We start from the raw sequence: 20,956 nt of genomic DNA, 5'->3' as shown, positions 1-20,956 counted from the left end.
CATACTGGTAAGTTAAAACCATGCCACCGAGCACATTTTCCCTTGGCTTCGCAGCAGAACTTGGAAATAGCACTTATTTGTTAGCAGATGGCAAATGTGTAAAGATTTTGTTTCAGTGAAATAACTATCTGTCTTTCCATGAACTTTTCACAGAGCTTCCTGAAGAAATTACTAAGTCACCAACCCCAAACCAAGCAGATGAACAGCGTGAATCCTAAACCTACCTTCAAGCTGTGTTGTGAATTTGGGAAACTTATAAGCCCAGAAAACTATTTTGCTTTTCAAAAAAATAAAAAAGAAAGAAGGAGGAAAGAAGGAAGGAAGGGAGGGAGGGAGGGAGGGAAGGAGGGAGGGAGGGAGGGCGGAAGGAAAAGGGAAGGGAAAGAAAAGGAAAGAAAGAAAAGGAAGGAAAGAAAGAGAGAAGAAAGAAAGAAGAAAGAAAGAAGAAAGAAAGAAAGAAAGAAAGAAAGAAAGAAAGAAAGAAAGAAAGAAAGAAAGAAAGAAAGAAAGAAAGAAAGGGAGAGAGAAAGAAAGGGAGAGAGAAAGAGAGAGAGGGAGGGAAAGAAAGAGGCAAGCAGGGAGGGAGGGAGGGAGAGAGGGGAGGAGCAGGGATAGAGAGAGAAAGAACCAACAGAAATCACCCACCTCTGAAATAAACTCTTCTGCAAGGCTCTGGTGGAAGAAGCTGGCAGGATCCTGTAGCTCTTCCCTGTACTGCTCCCCTGAAAGGTGGATACTGAATTCTGCAATCTGCTCAGCTGCTGGTTTTGTGGATTCTTCTATCACAGTCTCAATTTCATTGCTAATCTGAAATTTTAGATAAAAAACAATAAATGTCCATGTTTACTCATTCAGTCTACAAATACATATTGATTACCTGCTGTATGCCAGATACTATGCCAAAAGCAACATCTGATGATGATCTTTTATATAGTGTTTGACTTTGGAACTAATAGCATAGACTTTTAGGCACAGGTTAATATTAAAATTACAGTGCCTCTGTACATTCCTTTGAACACACAATGATCAGTTCAGAGAAGGACAAAATATTATCAAAGATAGCCATGAAATCTGACCATTTATGAGTTAAAATAGAGTTGATTATGCTAAAATTATCACCCAAAAGTAGCCTAGAAATATGGTTCTCAACATTGTTTATATTTTTACAAATTCTTTAATGTCTCACTTAATGAACGACAGCTGGATTCTCAAACATCCCTCTACATTAATCAGTTCCACTATGTTGTTTTAGTTTAAGTATGTGAAGAAAATCTAGCCATACAGATACGCATTGGGGAAGGAAGGAATATATTAAGAGCCTTTTCAGTTAATCATGGATTTCTTTTAAAATACTTCACCAAGCTCAAGAGGTAGTAGTTTCTCAATGGTTAGTTGCTATGTGGAATCTGAAACCATGTCAGCAAACTGTCTGTACTCTGTATCATTAGAATCTAGGTCTTCTGGTCGCCAAAGGTGGAGTAACTAGAGCAACACAATGACTAAATTATAATCCAAAGAATAAAACAAACATTCATGAGTCCATACTAATCTGATTTAATAAATAAATTTGAGAGGAATAACAATAGTTTCTTTCTTTTTTTTTTTTTGTATTTTTCTGAATTGAGGAGTGGGGAGGCAGAGAGACAGATTCTTCCACGCGCCTGACTGGGATCCACCCGGCATGCCCACTAGAGAGCAATGCTCTGCCCATCTGTGGCGTTGCTCCATTGCAACCAGAGCCATTCTAACACCTGAGGTGGAGGCCATGGAGCCATACTCAATGCCCAGGCCAACTTTGCTCCGAGGGAGCCTTGGTTGTGGAAGAGGAAGAGAGAGCTAGAGAGAAAGGAGAGGAAAAGGGTGGAGAAGCAGATGGGCATTTATCCTGTGTGCCCTGGTCAGGAATTGAACCCGGAACTTCTACATGCTGGGCCGATGCTCTACCACTGAGCCAACTGTCCAGGACCAACAATAGTTTCTTATGAAAGAATTTCAATTAATAAATGTAGACAGAATGAGGGAAGTAGAATATCACTATTAGAACAAGCAATAATAATTGCTGCATGCAAGATACTCTTGAGTTCATCTAATCCCAGTCCCTGCATTTCACACAAGAAAACCAAGGATTGGAATGAAAGAATGGTTAGCCTATAGGCTCATAGCAAGCCAATGGCAGAGACAGGAAGAGAACACAAGGACGTTTCTCACTGTGTATGTCATTTTCATCCCTTATAGCTCATATAACCACCGACTTTCAAAACTTTAGAAGATTGCACCATGGCTTTTGATGGTTGAATTCTCTCCACAACATCCCTGACAGATGGCTGCTCACCTTTAATTTAAATGGCTCTGAAAGAGTCATGACTTTCAAAGGCAGACTATTACATTTCAAAAAAAAAGCTCTTATGATTGGAAAATTTTAAGATTAAACCTCAATATATTTCCCTGTAAGTTACCATTGATCCCAGTTCTGTAGCCTGGAACATCTATAAACTGTAGTCACCAGAGATCCCTTAAATAAATATGGGCAGCCATCATGTCTTCCCTGACTTTTCACGAGTTCCTCTCCTCCAAATACTTCTAAGGAAGGCTTTTTAAAGTCTTCCAATAGAGCGTGGTACACACAAATGAGGTCTGATCAACTGAAATATGATCAGACTACCACCTCTCTTATGATTGAGTCTATATTTGTATTATGGAACCCAAAATCATACTAGCTTTTACTAAGTGTTTTTCCTCTAATAACTATATCATACTGATAATTCATACTGAGAACAACATCAACAAAAACTCTTAAATAAAATTTTGTACAAGATTTTGCATTTTCCCATGTTAAGTTTAGCTTCACTAGGTTTGGTCAGAAACATCCACTCCCAGTATTACTTATTCTGAAAGAAATATTCTTAGTAACCTTACAGAATGCCTAAAATACTGAATAAATATGTTTAAATGATTTTAATGCATAGCTAATTTGCAAGAAAAAAACCCCAAGGGGTCAAGAAAAATTGGAGAATTCAGAGAGGTATTTTAATGTTGCTTGTGTACATGGCATATCTGCTGATCCCTCTAAGGCCCGGGCTTTAGTTTTAACTTTTCCCACAAAGAGATAGAATACAAAGTAGAAGGTCTTACAGTTCAAAATCAGATCAAAGACTCACATAAAGCAAGGATTCTGAAAATTCAATAGACAGTTTGAAACAAATTAGACTAATTTGAAGGAAGACTTAATGAACTGAAAGACATACTTGAATGTAATACAGAAAGACAAAGAAATTAACGTTATTAAAGAATGGTTAAGAATCGAGAGAGAAAAATAGAATATCTAATCATAAGAGATAATAGCTAAGAATTGCTTCAATACCCATTTTTGTGAAACTGCAGAATCTCAAATAATATATAGTATTTTACACACACACACACACACACACACACACACACACACATATATATATATAAGGTATATAGTATATGTGATATACAGTATAGGCAGTCCCCGGGCTATGAACAAGATTGGTTCTGTAGTTGAATTTGTGTGTAAATTGGAACAGGTAATTTACCTACTAAATGCAACTTAGACAGATGTTTGTCTTAACATAGTGTTTATTTTTACCTTTCTGTGCATATAAATACTTAAACATTTTCAAAGCTACAGAACCTATCTTGTTCATAACCTGGAGACTTCCTACAGTTGGGATTCTGCAGTTTCACAAAAAATAGGTACAGATATATTTAGTTTTATTTTGCCTTGGATTTTTTGTATTTCCTTAATGTGAGGCTTTATGTCTATCACAAATTCTGAGAATTCTTCAGTTGTTATTGCTTGTGATTATAGATCCGTAGATCTGAAAAGTAGGCAAGGAATACTTTTATAGGGGAGGTGTCCTTTCAAAGGGATCACAATGTTCTGAAACAAGAGAACCCCATGCAGTTAAATTTATTTTTTATAGTTTATTGTATATACATGTGCACTTAAGTTTATTACACCATAAACAGCATATAGTCAATACTATTAATGCATATTTTGCTTTTTAAAACAATGCTTTTTGTTGTCTTTATAAAGTCTCAAATTAAAGAATCCCTTAGGAGGTAAGAATAGGAATAGTATTTGCATGTATGTGCCTTTAGAAATCTGGACTAATTAACAAGAACATAACAAAAGCAGTTGCCTAGTAGGGTATAAGGAAGGGGTAACATGACAGCAGAAACTGGGAAGATGGCAGGGTTAAATATGTGACTTTTCACCAATTATCTCTTACATGTGTTATTTTTTCACACGTGAATATAATATCTCTAAAAAAAATTGGCAAAACAACCAATAAAAGGAGTTTTTAAAAAGTAGACAAAAAAACAACCAGAATAACAATTGAGCTGATAATTGAGTTCCCAGTAGCAACAATACAAGTTAGAAAATAGTTAAATAAACCTTCACAAAATATAAATAAATAAAACTCTCGATCTAGAATTTAATACAGATTTAAAATATTTTTTCTAGAATAAGAGGATAAAAAAGATATTTTTACTTGATCAAAAACTGATACTGAGCCAGTGAGAGACTCTCACTAAAGTAATACCAAGAACATATATTTCAGAATGCAAGTTAGCCCCAAATAGAAGTCTAAAATACAAAAACAGAATTTTATGAAAATAAAATTATAAATATCAGTTTTTGTAAAATTTTATATAAAACAAATATAGTACAATCTAATTTGTGGGAGGAAAAGGAAAAAAAACTGGCCCTGGCCAGTTGGCTCAGTGGTAGAGCGTCAGCCTGGCGTGCAGAAGTCCCGGGTTCAATTCCTGGCCAGGGCACACAGGAGAAGCGCCCCTCTGCTTCTCCACCCCTCCCCCTCTCCTCCTTCCTCTCTGTCTCTCTCTTCCCCTCCCGCAGCCGAGGCTCCATAGGAGCAAAGTTGGCCCGGGTGCTGAGGATGGCTCTGTGGCCTCTGCCTCAGGCACTAGAATGGCTCTGGTTGCAACAGAGCAACACCCCAGATGGGCAGAGCATCACCCCCTGGTGGGCATGACGGGTGGATCCTAGTCGGGCACATGCAGGAGTCTGACTGCCTCCCTGTTTCCAACTTCAGAAAAACACAAAAAAAAATAGAGAAAAAAGGGAAAAAACGAAAAATAGAATCATTTGATTCTATTGATCATTTGAATTACAATGTTCTAATGTTCCCATATTGCTCAGGATAAGGACAAAGATTTTTAAACACTTAAATTTTACTACATTAAATATATATTATACTTATAGTGTAACTATAAACAAAATGGAAATAAAGTATATGATTTCTAAAATGGCAGAGGAAATATATATTAAGAAAAAACTGAAATGTACCTTGGGCTTTATTTTGAACTGGGCAACCTAATTCTTGTTAGGAATCTCTATAGTGTTTTTTCCTACAAATTGGCTTCATATCCTTTCTGTTATAGATATCAATGTTCCAATTGATTACACACAATTCTCTCATTTCTAATATAATATATTTGATTTCATTCTATATATAATTCCAGAAATAAGTCATAATTATTCTGCCTCAAGCTCAGAACTACAGTATCACTTTTTATTCATTCATTCATTACATTCACAAATATTTATCAAATTGGTGATATTTTAAGTACATCAACTTTGGACATAGTGGCGCTGAAGGTAAAAGTACTGACTTGAACATCAACTCATCAGGAATCCCAAGCTATTTCCAGGCTTGTTTAGTTATAGGGAGCATGTTGGGGAGAACGAATGACTTATTCTGATTTCATATAAGTTAAAATGTTCAAGTTTGGGAAGAGAAAGTGCAAGGTAACTAAATTGCCCCTTTCTAGTGATTATGTTCAGTCAGAGTTTGTTATATATTAAGTAATCAAGGATCCATGCCTGACCAGGTGGTGGTGCAGTGGATAGATCATCGGACTGGGATGCGGAAGACCCAGGTTCGAAACCTTGAGCTCACCAGCTTGAGCCCAAGGCTGCTGGCTTGAGCAAGGGGTCATTCGGTCTGCTGTAGCTCCCCAGTCAAGGCACATATGGGAAAGCAATCAATGAACAACTAAGGAGCCGCAACGAAGAATTGATGCTTCTCATCTCTCTCCCTTCCTGTCTGTCTGTCCCTATCAGTCCCTCTCTCTGTCTTTCTCTGTCTCTGTCACAAACAAAATAAAATAAATAAAAAAAGGACCCATGAACCCCCAAATTTTAAAAACACATATTTCACAAAATTTCTAACAATATGTTTCTATCTTCCTGGGCAATGTGTAGCTTTTTCTAAAATTTTTTTCACTGATTTGAGAAAAAGAGAGAGAAAAAAACATTAACTCATCGTTCCACTTAGTTGTTTCATTTAGTTATGTGCTCACTGGTTGCTTATCCTATGTGCTCTGACAGGCAATTGAACCCAGAATGATATTCTATCCACTGAACCACCTAGCCAGGGCCCAATGTGTACTTTTATAAAAATCCGAATGTGATAGAAAGTCAACTCAATGTTGCATAGTGGCCAGGTTACTATCAATAATGGTGAATTTGAAAAGCATGGTGCTTCTTGATTTTTAAACTACAGAAACTGTATATCCTTTCCCTCTGAAAAAGAAGCAGCTAAGTCCTGGTCGATTTAGGGAAAAAAGAATGCAGTATAAGTAAAATTCCCATAGTAAATTATGTCACATAGCCCACAAGAGACAATGAGAGGGCTTACCATAATGACAGTTCCCCAGGACCCGAATCATTCCATTAATTCTCCAAGGAATCTCAGACACTTTTTAACGTACAGGTTTTAGAATTCAAAATATGTCCATAAAGGGAACCATAGGAAGTCCTGTGTACTCTGGCAATGGAATCTCTCTTAACGCCTGTTCTCCATGTTAGCAACTAAATAAAACAGAGCGTCACTCACACTCTCCTCCAGACTCTCCACGCTGCTTTCTGAGGTGCCTTCATTGGAGGTCACCCCTGGATACGGAACACTTAGAACAGCACCTAAATAGAAAAAAAAAATGTGTTTGAATCCAGTCCCTGACTAAGTCAGAATTCATATCAGGAAATAAGGACTAACTACAAAACCATTCCCATAAGTCATTTGCTTTTTCATTCTGTAAATTCTGTGCATTCTAACCTTAAGACACATTTGCATAGAGTCTTCCTAGGACAAGAAATAATTATGATTCAGGCACTAGGTAAGATGCTAGGAATACAGACAAAGTTCCTAGCCTGAAAGAGCTATCTAGTAAAGCGGACAGATACTGAATAAAGGAACTACCACACAGGGAAAATGGGTGACGGTTAGAGACTAACTATGAATTGATCATTGTGGAAGCTGGTCTAATTTTTTTATATGTTTGAAATTTCCAATAAAGACAAGCTTTTAAAAATTTAACAATAAAGAAAGAAACTACCAATTTACAAGAAATAGAGAGATCAAAGGAACATATTAAAGTACACTGCAGAATACAATCAGAAACATCCTTACTCTGGGAAACTCTACAATACAAAAGACAAATGGTGGACCTAGAAAGGCTCTACCTGTTGACATGAACAATGCTTATAAAAGTGTTTGCCTCACAATAATTCTTTAGGCCGTATATTTGTTTTAAGTAGTTTTCTGATTTGTATCAAAATCAATAATTAAAGATTTTTAAGTACTCACAACTTAATACCATACAACTTTTTAAAAATGAACACACAATGCAATGTATAGATGATGTATTGTAGAATTGTGCACCTGAAATCTGTATTATTTTATTACCAATGTCACGCCAATAAACTCAAGAAAAAAATTTTAAATAAATTTTTTAAAATTACTTTTTCTTAAGGCTCTTGAACATATATGGAAAGAGAAAACACAGATTTTTTTTTTGAGAGAGACAGGAAGAGAGAGAGAATGAGAAACTTCAACTCATTTTGAGGCACTTTAGTTGCTCACTGATTGCTTCTCATATGTGCCAGGGAACTCCAGCCAAGCCAGTGACACCTTGCTCAAGCCAGCAAACTTGAGCTCAAGCCAACAACCTTGGACTTCAAGCCAACGATCTTTAGGTTCAAGCCAGCAACCATGGGATAGTGTTGATGATCCCATGCTCAAGCTGGCACTCAAGCCGATGAGTCCACACTCAAGACAGCAAAACCATAAAGTTTCGAACCTGGGACCTCAACATCTCAGGTCAATACTCTATCCACTGCACCACCATTTGTCAAACAAGAAACACAGTATTTTTTCAACTGTAAGCTAAAGAATGTTTGCTAGCAAAACTGTGTTAAATCATAAATAATTTTGAAAGAAAAGTAAGTAAAGGCACAAAAGCATACTTCCCAATGTTGAGGTATCACCAACAGGAACCAGAGATGATAATTCAGGGCTAGAAAAAAAAAATGCTTGGAGTTAATAAAAAGATAGAAATATAAGGGTTTACTTGTTTATTTTTTCCATAAAAGGATTCACCAGTTCTTGAAATAAGAGTTCCCAAACCAAAATACTGAGTAGCAAAGTTTAAAAAAAAAATTCTTCATAATTTCTTTATTTTATATTTATTGATTTCTATTCAACTAGAATCATACTCTACAAAGAACCCACCTACTTACTCTATCATCCCCCATTCCATTTTATTTCTTCTCAGTTCTTATCACTGTGTGAAATTATTATGCTCATTTATTATCTATTTCTTTATTTCTGTCTCCAAACCCCTAAATCTCTAGAATGGCATTGTCTAATATGGTAGTCACTGGACATATGTGGCAATTTAAATTAACTACAATTAAATAAAGTTTAAAATTCAGTTTCTCATTCACAATAGTCACATTTCAAGTGCTCAACAGTCACATGTGGCTAATTGTTGCCACATTGGACAGCCCAGTCAAGAACGTCTCCATCGTCACAGAAAGTTCTATCAAACAGGATCACCTTAAGAATCTAAACTCCATGAGATTAGGGACTTTGCCTGCCATGTGCATTTTGTATCTCCAGCCTAAACAGTACCTGCTATTTTGTAGACATTAAGTAGATATTTTTGAATGAATAAATAAATAAATACTATTAGCAAAGCAATGTAGAAGACACATGTCATATAGTTGTGAACAAAACACCTCTGGTCTATGAAAGTTACTGTCTTAATAGAAAATAGACCCCAAATAAATGATTGTAAACAAGTGGTACAGACTGAAAAGTACTGGTGTCTAAGGGAAACAAATAAACACAAACCTCATCTCATTTGAGAGATCATAGAAATCATAAAATTGTTTTATATAAAGAAAGTCAAGCTTAGGGATATGGCTTGCTATAGGCCACACTGCCAGTGGGCTTCAGGTCTCCTAGCTACCCTTTAACCATGCAACTAACTGTGAGCAAAGACCAAAAGGCAGTCTGAGAAAGTCCCCACTCTAAAGGAAAGAAAGTGGGTTTCTGCAAGCCCAAATCTCCACATCCTAAAAAAATATAAAAATTAAATTATAGTAATCAAGGGACGTATTAGAACCTTAAAATTTGTATAAAGTTTGTAGCTAAGGGGAATGAGCTGGTTCATCACCCTTTTTCAAAGGAGTTGGATGGTGATGACACCAATTTTCAATTCTTAGCAATTGAAAACTCTTTTCAACTTTACACAAGTCAGCCTCCTAAGGGTGACTCAATCAGTCAAAACTGTGTTCCTCACAGACTTGCCAATGTGCTAGTGCGTCCCATCTTCAGAACAATTTCTTTAGGTCGCTCTGCTGCTCGGAATTAGTTCATGGGGTGGGTGTGGGAGGCTCAAAGCCACCGGATAAACATGGCACATGTCTTGAAGCATCATTTCTACCTGGAGCAGAGGCAGCCAGGAAGCTAAGGAACTGATATGTAATTTTACGGGCTGTATTATGAATAGTATATACAGTTTAAATGAATATTAAGATAAAATATGATAATTCAGATGATGTGTGATGAGCAGGTCTGGGTGATGAGGAAGCATCAAGAGGCTTCTTGGGTAACAGAAGGTGGACCCCCCCCCCAAAATGGGATTCCAATGCATTTGAAACAGTCAGCATAATCAGGCCTGAATAGGGTCTATCAACTGTCCACAAGGAAGAATCCTTTCCCAGATTCTCATTTTACAAAAGAAAAAATGAGACACAAATGCATAAAGCCATTTTCCCCAGTGTAGGTCAAATAAGTTTGTAAAATATGATTTTTATGTTTGCTCGCTTATAGTTTGCAATGGGGGCTGGGCAGCGCCAGGTATATGTGGTCTGTGAAATTGCAAATTCCCTTCCTGCTTGGGAAGGGCCTTTGTTTTTGCTAATGTTTGCCAGAAAGTTTTGAAAAGAAGAGGCAGAGAAGGAAGCCATGTTTGCAGAGTGAGAGCAGAGGGAAGGCAGGGTGCTGAGGAAGAAGCCATGTTGGCAGGGAGAGGAGAAGGTGTGCAGATGGGGAACCAGAGCTGAGGAAGACTGGGGAGGCCTTTGATTCTAGGAGAAACCGAAGAAGATTCTCCTGGTTGTGGAACTGGAGAATGCGTCGGGGGCTTTGGGACCCTGAGTGAAAGGGAAGTGCTTCCCTGTGTGTTTGCTCATCAGCTAGTGTGAGACTTTAATAGAGGAATGGCCCACCATTTTTTGGCTCCACGGTTTCTTAACTGTCCGCCCGAATCCCATGAGAAGCTGCGTGTGCATGGCCGCGATGGCGGCGGCCCCTGGCCATGCACACAGGTCACACGATAATGCAGCCCAAGGTCACACCCAAAGTTCCTAACTGTATTCAGTTCCCTTCTCAGTAACAGTAACAGCAAGAATAATGACAAGTAAATTTACTAAGTCCTTGTTCCATGTTAAGCACTGCGTTAAGTAGTTTATCATAGTTAACCATCTTAGGAGGAAGGTACTACTATCCCCATTTATACAGATGAGGAAACTAATGCTAGAAGTGGTTAAGAATTTTCTTAGGGTCACACAGCTGGTCAATGGAAGAGCCACGATGTTAAATGGGCCCATTTGATTCAGAAACCTCACTCTCACCCACCTTAATTCATCCCAGTATGGCCTTTTTGTGACCCACAGTCTCTAGAAGGGCACCAAGATGATTTCACCCTATCTTAACAGAAGTGGCCTCCATAAACTAAACCACCCAAAAGGCAAGGTGCATACGGTCTCAGAAAGAGGAGAGGAAACCCAGACAGAGTTGGAGAGCTATAGAGAGCAACCAGATATGAAGAGCAAAAAGGTCAAAGTTAGAAAACGCACAAAGCAGAACGTAGTTAACTAGAACAGGAAGCTGAGATGACAACAGAGAAACCAGCCCTCACCTGCAGTTGGTCACATTGTTTCCCACATCAAAATCACATTTTTGCTAATTCTCTAAGTTAGCAATGAGAATGGAGAAGTTTGCTTACTTCATTAAAATTAGATTTTACTCACTGAATTTAAAATAACATTATTTTAATGACGGTAAGTAGGCAACTCTCAGTCATTTAAATCACTGTCTAACACTCCAACACTTAATCCCTCACCCTCCCACTCTGTTTTCAAAAGACAGTAAAGAACACTTAACAAAAATCCTTTCACAGATTCTCATTAGGCGGGCCTCCTGCAGGGACCCCCCAAGATGTCACTCACAACAGAACTAAAACACAGAGTCCTGTTGAGTTTGGAGACAGAAACCCTACTTCATTTCTAAGCCAAACCACAAATTGAAAGTTGTTCATCAGACCTTTAGTTTAATACCAGCAGCCAACACCCCCTATGGTCTCATTTCCGCAGCTCATGCAGCACATAATTTATTCCTCACTGCTACTGCCTAATTATGTCAGTGGAATTCAGGTGGGACTGTGTCAGAAAGCATCAGAGCCACATGGAACAGACATTTAAAAATACAGTGAAACGAGCCAAGCATAATCTCCTGTCTGGATTACTACTCCCCTTGAGTTTTCTACACTCCGCTCTGCTCTTAAATCTGTTGATTGTAATCTGCACGTGACAACAAAAGGACTCAAGGCCCAGAGCCAGGAATCCTGGGTGCCCGACCCACGTGCATCATTAGCTTTGTGTGTAACTTAGAAAAATACCTCAGCGGCTCTGGGCCTCAAGACCTCATCTCCAAAACAGAACCACCTCCTACCAAATTCACAAAGGTATTGATGAAAACTAAATAAAAATATTATGTGCAGAAGCATTATGAAAAGTCTGAAATGCTAAAATATATATATATATATAGTGAAAACAAGGGTATTGAAGCAATGACATGTGTCATCCACACAGATAAAACTTTGGCTTAAAAAAAAATGTATATTTGCCTGTGTGATCTATAGTAGGCACCCTCAACTACAGATATAAGTTAATTGAGACACCAAAAAAAATTCCCAAAGATCAGTCCTTATACTGAGACTATCACCAAAGGCCTGATAATGATTTGGATGATTGGGAAAGAAATTCAGTAATTCATTTAACAAATATTTAATGAGCACATATCCTAAGCCAAGCTTTATACTGGTTACTGAGGATACAACAGTAAAACCAGACAGCCAGGGTTAAGCAGCAATGAAAGCTAAATGGAGATGCTTTCAAGATGTCTGGATGTACTGGAGACAAGTGTGGAGGCAAGGCCATTTGTAAAATAGGTAACATGGGAGACTTGAGGGTGTTTAAATGTTAAGGGAATGAGTTCATAGGACAAGTTGAAGACTCTAGAGCAGGGGTCCCAAAACTACGGCCTGAGCATGCGGCCCCCTGAGGCCATTTATCCGGCCCCGAAGCACTTCTGGAAGGGGCACCTCTTTCATTGGTGGTCAGTGAGAGGAGCACATTGACCATCTCATTAGCCAAAAGCAGGCCCATAGTTCCCATCGAAATACTGATCAGTTTGTTGATTTAAATTTACTTGTTCTTTATTTTAAATATTGTATTTGTTCCCGTTTTGTTTACTTTAAAATAAGATATGTGCAGTGTGCATAGGGATTTGTTCATAGTTTTTTTTATAGTCCGGCCCTCCAACGGTCTGAGGGACAATGAACTGGCCCCCTGTGTAAAAAGTTTGGGGACCTCTGCTCTAGATAAAGAGAAACAATGACAGGCAGAGATTTCTAAGAGGCAGGATGGGAACTGAAGTCCTAAGCAAGATGGGAAATGCTTTTTTTTTAAAGAGACTTGATAGATGACACTAAGGGAAGCTTAAAATGGCACAAGAGCAGAGTATTTGGTGTAAGTTATATGTCAGCAGATGGGTAAGAGTTCACATAGAAAAAGCAATTTAAATCACAGGGAAGAGACCCTAACCAGTTGGCTCAGAGCATCAACCCGGCCTGTGGATGTCTCCGGTTCAATTTCTGATCAGGGCACACAGTAGAAGCAACCATCTGCTTCTCTGCTCCTCCCCCTCCACCTTCTTTCTTTCTTCCTTTCTCTCTCTCTCTCTCTCTTTCTCTCTCTCTCTTGCCTCCCTCCAACAGCCATGGCTCTATTGATTGGAGCAGTTGGCCCTGGGCACTGAGGATGGCTCTGTGCAGCTTCCCACTCAGGTGCTAAAAATAGCTTGGTTGCAAGCATGGCCTCAGATGGGCAGAGCATTGGCCCCAGACCCAGATGGGGATGCCAGGTGGATCCTAGTTGCAGCACATGTGGGAGTCTGTCTCTCTATCCTCCTCTGATTTGGAAAAGAGAAGGAAAACCTATATTTTTTTTAAAAAATCACAGGGAAGAATTATAAGCAGAATAGTGGCCTCCCACATCCTAACCCCCAGAATATGTAATATTATTCACAGAGAAATTAAGGTTGCTAATCAGGTGGCCTTAAAGTAGCATATCCAAGTTTATCCAGGTGGGCCCAATGTAATAAAAAAAAACCCGAAATGAAATAGAGGGAGGCAAGAGAATGTCAGAAGGAGTGAATGTAGGATACACTGTAGCCATTGCCAGCTTGTAGATGGAAGAGGGTCATGAGCCAGCCAGTGTGGTCGACCTCTAGAAGCTGGAAAAATCAAGAAAACAAATTCTCCCCTAGAACCTCCAGAAAGAACAGACGTGCTAATACCTTAAAGCTCACACCAGACTTTTGAATATGGAACTGTAAGACAAATTTGTGTTGTTTTAAGCTATATGCTACCAAAGCCTGTGGCAATTTTCTACAGTGGCAATAGAAAACTAATACAAGAGTCTCTTAACAAAAAAATATGAGAATAATCTCAAAAAATCATAAAAATAAATCTGAGTATAGAAAAAATGATAGGGGCCCTGGCCGGTTGGCTCAGCGGTAGAGCGTCGGCCTGGTGTGCGGGGGACCCGGGTTCGATTCCGGCCAGGGCACATAGGGGAAGCGCCCATTTGCTTCTCCACCCCCACCCCCTCCTTCCTCTCTGTCTCTCTCTTCCCCTCCCGCAGCCGGGGCTCCATTGGAGCAGGGATGGCCCGGGCGCTGGGGATGGCTCCTTGGCCTCTGCCCCAGGCGCTGTAGTGGCTCTGGTCCCGACAGAGCGACGCCCCGGGAGGGGCAGAGCATCGCCCCCTGGTGGGCAGAGCGTAGCCCCTGGTGGGCGTGCCGGGCGGATCCCGGTCGGGCGCATGCGGGAGTCTGTCTGACTGTCTCTCCCCGTTTCCAGCTTCGGAAAAATACAAAAAAAAAAAAAGAAAAAAAAAAAAAAAAGAAAAAATGATAGGTAAATTAAGGGTTTTAAGGGGTCATCACTATAGTACTCATGTTAAATATGGGTTAGTGAATTCTTTTTTTTTTTCTTTCATTTTATAGAGGGAAAAGAGAGAGAGAGAGAGAAAGAGAGAGAGAGAGAGAGAGAGAGAAGGAGGGAGGAGCAAGAAGCATCAACTCCCATATGTGCCTTGACCAGGCAAGCCCAGGGTTTCAAATAGGAGACCTTGGCATTCTAGGTTGATGCTTCATCCACTGCACTACCACAGGTCAGCGGCTCAGTGAATTCTTAAATGACTCCCACGGTTTCAGCCCCAGTGTTACTTAACTCCAGGGCACCCTGTTCCAGCAACTACCACAGCTGACACCTTCCACCCTAGCCCAACCTGGTCTGCTCTAGTTTCATGGAAAGGATACAGACTTTCACATTCTCAAATTTCACTTACTTACACACACACACACACACATACACACACACACACACATATGTATATGTGTACATGTGTATATACATATTTTTTTAAATCATATGAAATATAGTCTTTTGTATCTGGTGTCTGATGTCCTTCATTTAGTATATGCTTTTGAGGTTCACTGTGTTATCTGTCACACACAGTGCATGCATGTATCAATTGTGCATTCCTTTTTTATTGTTGAAGAATATTCCTTTGTATGAAAAGAAATTCTACATAAAGTTACATTTTAATTCATATGATTGTTAATTTTATATATGCCTTATTGTCTAAAGATAGTGAACAATATTTTCAGTCCCCTCTTACCCCTAGTACAGACAGTGGCTTGTCAATAAAAATATATGATACAGTCAGTTCTGCAATGATGCTCATTTGTGAATGCATTCCAATGTGATTAATATAGTAGGAAATAACTGAGCATAACGCAAAATTCTCCTTAATGTGTACATAATTTTGTTGCGAGAAACACTGTTGAATACAGAAAACTTCACCCAGCTGAAACGAGATACGTAGGAATACGCTTGCGCGCGCGCACACACACACACACACACACAACCTCAAACATCTTCCAGCTACCGAAGTAAGCGCTATGAGCCACACGCATCCTCCAGTAGTGTTATAACTTTCCATCCTATTCCAGATAACCCTCTTCACATCACTTCATAATAAATCACAAGCTACAGTCTCTCCAACATCCACTTCCACAGGCAAATTTCATGGCTTCTTCCCCGTTAAGAGCCATATTTATTCTGTATTCATACACTTCTTAACCATATGCAAAATGTTCTAACATTCAAGGAACCCCCTGGCCCCACATCCAAGTAGGTGCTCAATCTCAGGCCCCAGCATAGACTCAGTGATATTATTAGCTGTATGAATGAGACCACAAAGAGTCCTATTTCCTTCCTGTGTACTCATGTTTGATTTGAAACTGACATATAACACACTACCGCCCACACACCTGCCCCAACTATGCTTCTGCCTGGACTCTGCTGCCCCGGCTGGATCTCTGGACACTGACTCACCTACTTCATTTTTCTATGTCCTTCCCTTTAATTTGAGGCAAACTTACAGACGCTGGCCTGAACTGCAGCCACACGGATGCTGCTGTAACCTAGATATCCTGAGTACGGACGGAAATGGAAATCTTGAGCACCTGCAGGCTCAAAAGCGCTCACCTTTCACAATCTACTTGTCCTGCTGCTGCTCAGGAGCCAGAAATGGCTTTAACCTAAACCTAGAGGCCAATGAAGTCAAGACTCCTATCACTGGAGGCTTTATCAAGCCTGTGCTATTCCTGTATCTCAAAACCAGAATTGTCATTCCTAAATTAAGTGACCCACGCCACCATCCATCATTTAATGAACTAGCCTCCACTGAGGCATACCATTTCAGAGTGATTTTATCATCAGCCTGTAAGCCTCAACAGCAGTAGATTACTCCAAATTCCATTTCTAGAAATCTATTTTCTCACCCAAAGACAGGAACAAGTCTGCCTTCTGCTAAGGTCAGACAGTAAACAAGCACAGTGGCTGTGGGGGTGGGTCTGGGAAGGGAACTGGCCTCAGAATGAGGAAGAGCATCTGGGACTTACCCACAGGCCTGGTCATTGCAGGAACTGGCAAGAAAATAGAAAGGGACCATTAAATTTGGGGTGACTCTTGGAGTAGGTATGACACAGCTCATGTTGTCAAACATGAACTTAGGGGGGAAAAGAGACACCTACCTGCTTACAGTTTCCTTTGTGTATGCCAGTTTCTAAGGAAAACAAAGATTTAAAAAAGACTGTGTGAGTTAATGATAGTTAATAAACTGTTAAATAAAACTTGCTGCATAGAAAATACTATGCCTTAACATTATAGAATCTATGTTATTATTCTCTACGGTTAGTCAAATAGGTAAAGCAAGGTAGTAACAATGTCAAGTTTGTGTTGTGACTGGGAGAACATCCTTACATGCAATTTATGTTTATGTGCCCAAATGTTCCTGTGCTTTCTTTTAATAGGCTGAGATTGAAAGGCTTGACCTGCTAATCATTCCAAAACCATCTGTCTACAAGTTAGAGGCTGGTAGAGTTTTACATTAACCTTCCCCAAACATAGAATCAAAATATTTTGTGACTTAACATTTATCGTAACTCTCATCCTAAAATAATTAATACAAACACGTAGGTAAAATAACTGATAAAGCTGCTTCTCTAGAATTCAGACAAAGAAGACAAATTGTATCAATTATTAGAGTATGACTCTGTCACATTCTAAAGCAAACTGTCCCCAAATTTTCTCTAATTAAGTGGTTTTCTTTTGAAATCAATAGGATAAAAAGAATGCTAGTAACTAGGAATCAGAAGACCTAGTTTAAAGTCCCAAGAGGCAAATCCCCAATCTCCCTGGTGCTAAGCCTCAATGTCTTCATCTGTAAAATGGAGAAACTATTACTCTAAATAACTCTCATGATACTTATAAATAACTCACTGCTTTTCTCACTCAATGGGTTCTCCTACCTAGAATAATCTCAGCCATTCTCACGCTTTAATTACCACTTCACGGCTGGTGATTCCTGTCGCTATATTTATACCCCAGAACACTCTTCATATCTTCATACCTAAACACCAAGCAATCCATATTTCACAGGTGGCTCAAATCAACACATTTGAAAGTGGACTCATTGTCCCTCCACCCACCACCTACAAAGCTGCTTCCCTACCGGAGTTCCGTTTTAGTCATCAGGCTAGAAACGGAAGGTGTTCTGGGCCATTGCTCCATTCTGTCCTACTCTTACCAATCCATGACTTTAATCTAAATAAGACTAGACGTAACTAGTCTTGCTTCCCACTGGGTCTCTCACGCTCCCTTTAGCTATCTCATGGTCTAGTTAGGACCCTCCTCACCTTTCTGCTCCTGTCTGGGCCCGTCTATCCATCCTACAGTACACAGAAACCAGAACAACTTTTTATGATTGAAAACTATCAGATTAGCCCCTGTGACCACCTACTTAAAAACCTTTCATGGTGTCCTATTAATCCAGAGAGTTAAATACAAACTGAAGTTACCCATTGTTCCAGTTTGCTCTCCTGTCACTTCTGGTACATTGGCCCAAGTCGTTCCCTACAGTGTGCTCAGGCCCCCTCAGCCTAGGATGTCTATCCCACACTCCTTTTCATTTAGCTAATTTGTATTTATGCAAAGTGCAAGCCAGGTAACGCATTACCCCTTTGCCTGCATGTTCTACTAAATAGTTATTGAAGATATATTTCCTATGCCTTTAAAACTAAACTTACTAAAATGGCTACTTGTAAAAGACATTTTTCAACTGTGGACTTGGGGGGGGGGGGGAAGATACCTATCATAAAGAGCGCCTGGTAGCTAACTGGGCTCAAAAAAAAAAAAAGAGCCTAACCTGCATTTCTACATCAGGCCTCTCATGCAAACCATACCTCAGATAAAGGCCTGCCCTGAACTCCTTGCCTGAACTGTGTTCTTGCTATCTGAGCCTCCCCTTTATAAAGGAGTTCCTGCCATCTTACTTCAACCAATAGGACTAAGGCTTTCCCCTTCCAATCAGATCTGTGCAGCCATATCACTACCAGCTTCTCCACTGACCAAAGTAGTGGAGAATCAAACTGGGCCAATCAAACTGCAAGGATTTGGAGTCTCATTTGCATGAGGAAAGACCAATCAGGAACCAGGGGTGGGGACTTCTATCTATATAAGTTAGCTCCCAGCTGGTTCTAGGAGCACATTTTCTTTTTCACTTGAGGATTGTGTTTCCCTGGCTGGCTGAAACACTGGAGAAACCTTGCTAGAGCAGAGCCGACCAGCTTGGAGCAGATCTGAGCAATCAAGCTAGAGAGGAGCCCAGCCCCCATGCTGTTTTTACAGTCTTGCTGTATCACAGTTGAGTTCTTTTGTACTGAATAAAGTTTCCTTCTTCACTGTATCCTAAATTGGGCATTGTTGTTGACACTACCAACCATCAATTGACACAATATAGCATCACAAGAGGCTGTTGTTATGGCAGTCCTACCTCCACATCACCTATATTTGCTGCTCTAACAACTGATCCTGTATCAGGAACACAATGAGATGAACAGTGCTGAGATGTGTGTGTGTGTTTCTTTTTTCATTAACAGCCTTTCCATTTCAGCCACTGAAATGTGTAAAACTGGTAACTGAGAAGGGAGGCCCAATGGTTTAAGGAAAGGATGATTTGGAAAGGAGAACTGGGTCTGGATTTTAACTCCAGCCCACCTGGTTTTGAGATATAGGATAAGGAATTAATAACTCTCAGAGATTTATAAGATTTATACTCTTAGACTAAATCTTTGCTGAGTACTATTTCCAAATATTTGCATTTATAAACAAGGTTAAGGCTCTTACTGGATTAACAATATTTATTATAATGGCCAGAGCTAGGGCTACAAAGACTAGGCCATGCCTTATGGCAGCTCGCTCAAATAGCCTAATTCAACAAATAAGAGTAATGCAGGTATTTGCCACTGTTCTTTCATTCTTTAGGCCCTACCTACATACACACTCCTACAACAGTCCAGCAATTCCTTCCTTGCCACTACACTTACCTTCATAATTAAGCTTCTGTGTTCCACAGATTGACTAAAATTTGTACCCATTTCAAATATAGTTGTGATTCTACCCTCACACAAATCCATCCAGTAATGATATTCCTCTTGCCCAGGAAGTCGATCCCAGAAAGTCCTGAAGGCTTCCCAGACAGCTTCTTGACACACTGAGAAACAGAAAGAGGGTTATCTTAATGCAAAGTTAACACACTCGAGTTCTCACAATGATCACGGACCTATTTATTCAAATTCCTGAGATACTCTTGCCCACAGTGTACTTTTTGGAGAGACATGGGAATGATTCCCAGTCAAAGCCCTTCTGTTTCTACATGTCCTGTTTAAACTTTTCTGCTCTGAAGAGAATTTTTGTTCCCCGCTCCTTTCTCTTGCAAAGGGGGTTCACTCACCTCCTAAAAGGTGGGGGGCGTGGTGGGGGAGCTTCCATCTCTAAAAATAAATCTACGTTTATGTTTTACAAAAGTGGAGCTGATGTTGAGCATACCTCAATAGGTGAATGGATAAACAAACTGGTACATCCAAATGATAAAATATTATGCAGCAATAAAAAGAAATGAACTTTCAAGCCATGAAAAGACATGGAGAAGACTTAAATGCATGTTGGTAAGTGAAAGAAGCCAAGCCGAATGTATGATTCCAACTATATGACATTCTAGAGAAGAACTAAAATATGGAAATTGTAAATTGACCAGTAGTTGCTAAGGGTTAGGAATAGGGAGAAATTGCTAGATAGAATACAGCAGATTTTTAGGGCGGTAAAACTATTCTGTATAATAATATAATAGGGAATACATATCATTATACGCTTGTCAAAACTCACATAATGTTCAAAAGAAAGAGTGAACCCTAATGTAAATTATGAACTTTAGCCCTGCGGTAGAGCGTCGGCCTGGCGTGCGGGGGACCTGGGTTCGATTCCGGCCAGGGCATATAGGAGAAGCGCCCATTTGCTTCTCCACCCCCCCTCCTTCCTCTCTGTCTCTCTCTTCCCCTCCCGCAGCCAAGGCTCCATTGGAGCAAAGATGGCCCGGGCGCTGGGGATGGCTCCTTGGCCTCTGCCCCAGGCGCTAGAGTGGCTCTGGTCGCCGCAGAGCGACGCCCGGGAGGGGTAGAGCATCGCCCCCTGGTGGGCAGAGCGTCGCCCCTGGTGGGCGTGCCGGGTGGATCCCGGTCGGGCGCATGCGGGAGTCTGTCTGACTGCTCTCCCCGTTTCCAGCTTCAGAGAAATACAAAAAAAAAAAATTATGAACTTTAGTTAAGCATAATGTGTCAATACTGCCGTATCAGTTGTGAAA

The 20,956-nt window shown here is 40.0% G+C and overlaps 1 protein-coding gene across 5 annotated transcripts in view; it reads right to left on the bottom strand.

Annotated features, from left to right (window-relative positions):
* IMPG2 (interphotoreceptor matrix proteoglycan 2) overlaps positions 1-20,956 on the bottom strand; it is an 88,232-nt gene that overhangs the window by 61,101 nt on the left and 6,175 nt on the right. For 3 of the 5 annotated variants that reach the window (XM_066347747.1, XM_066347752.1, XM_066347750.1), the window contains exons 3-8: positions 19,644-19,810; positions 16,791-16,822; positions 16,659-16,682; positions 8,300-8,349; positions 6,891-6,973; positions 646-807 (exon numbers count right to left, since the gene is read on the bottom strand). In XM_066347747.1, coding sequence (XP_066203844.1) covers positions 646-807; positions 6,891-6,973; positions 8,300-8,349; positions 16,659-16,682; positions 16,791-16,822; positions 19,644-19,810 — 518 coding nt within the window. The remainder of the gene's footprint in view (positions 1-645; positions 808-6,890; positions 6,974-8,299; positions 8,350-16,658; positions 16,683-16,790; positions 16,823-19,643; positions 19,811-20,956) is intronic. The other 2 variants (XM_066347751.1, XM_066347753.1) reach the window with 1 other exon arrangement.

Source organism: Saccopteryx leptura, chromosome 8 (assembly GCF_036850995.1).
Source record: "Saccopteryx leptura isolate mSacLep1 chromosome 8, mSacLep1_pri_phased_curated, whole genome shotgun sequence".
Classification (NCBI taxonomy): Eukaryota; Metazoa; Chordata; class Mammalia; order Chiroptera; family Emballonuridae; genus Saccopteryx; species Saccopteryx leptura.
The sequence above is the reverse complement of the archived record's forward strand: the minus strand, read 5'-3'. Positions and strand labels throughout refer to the sequence as shown.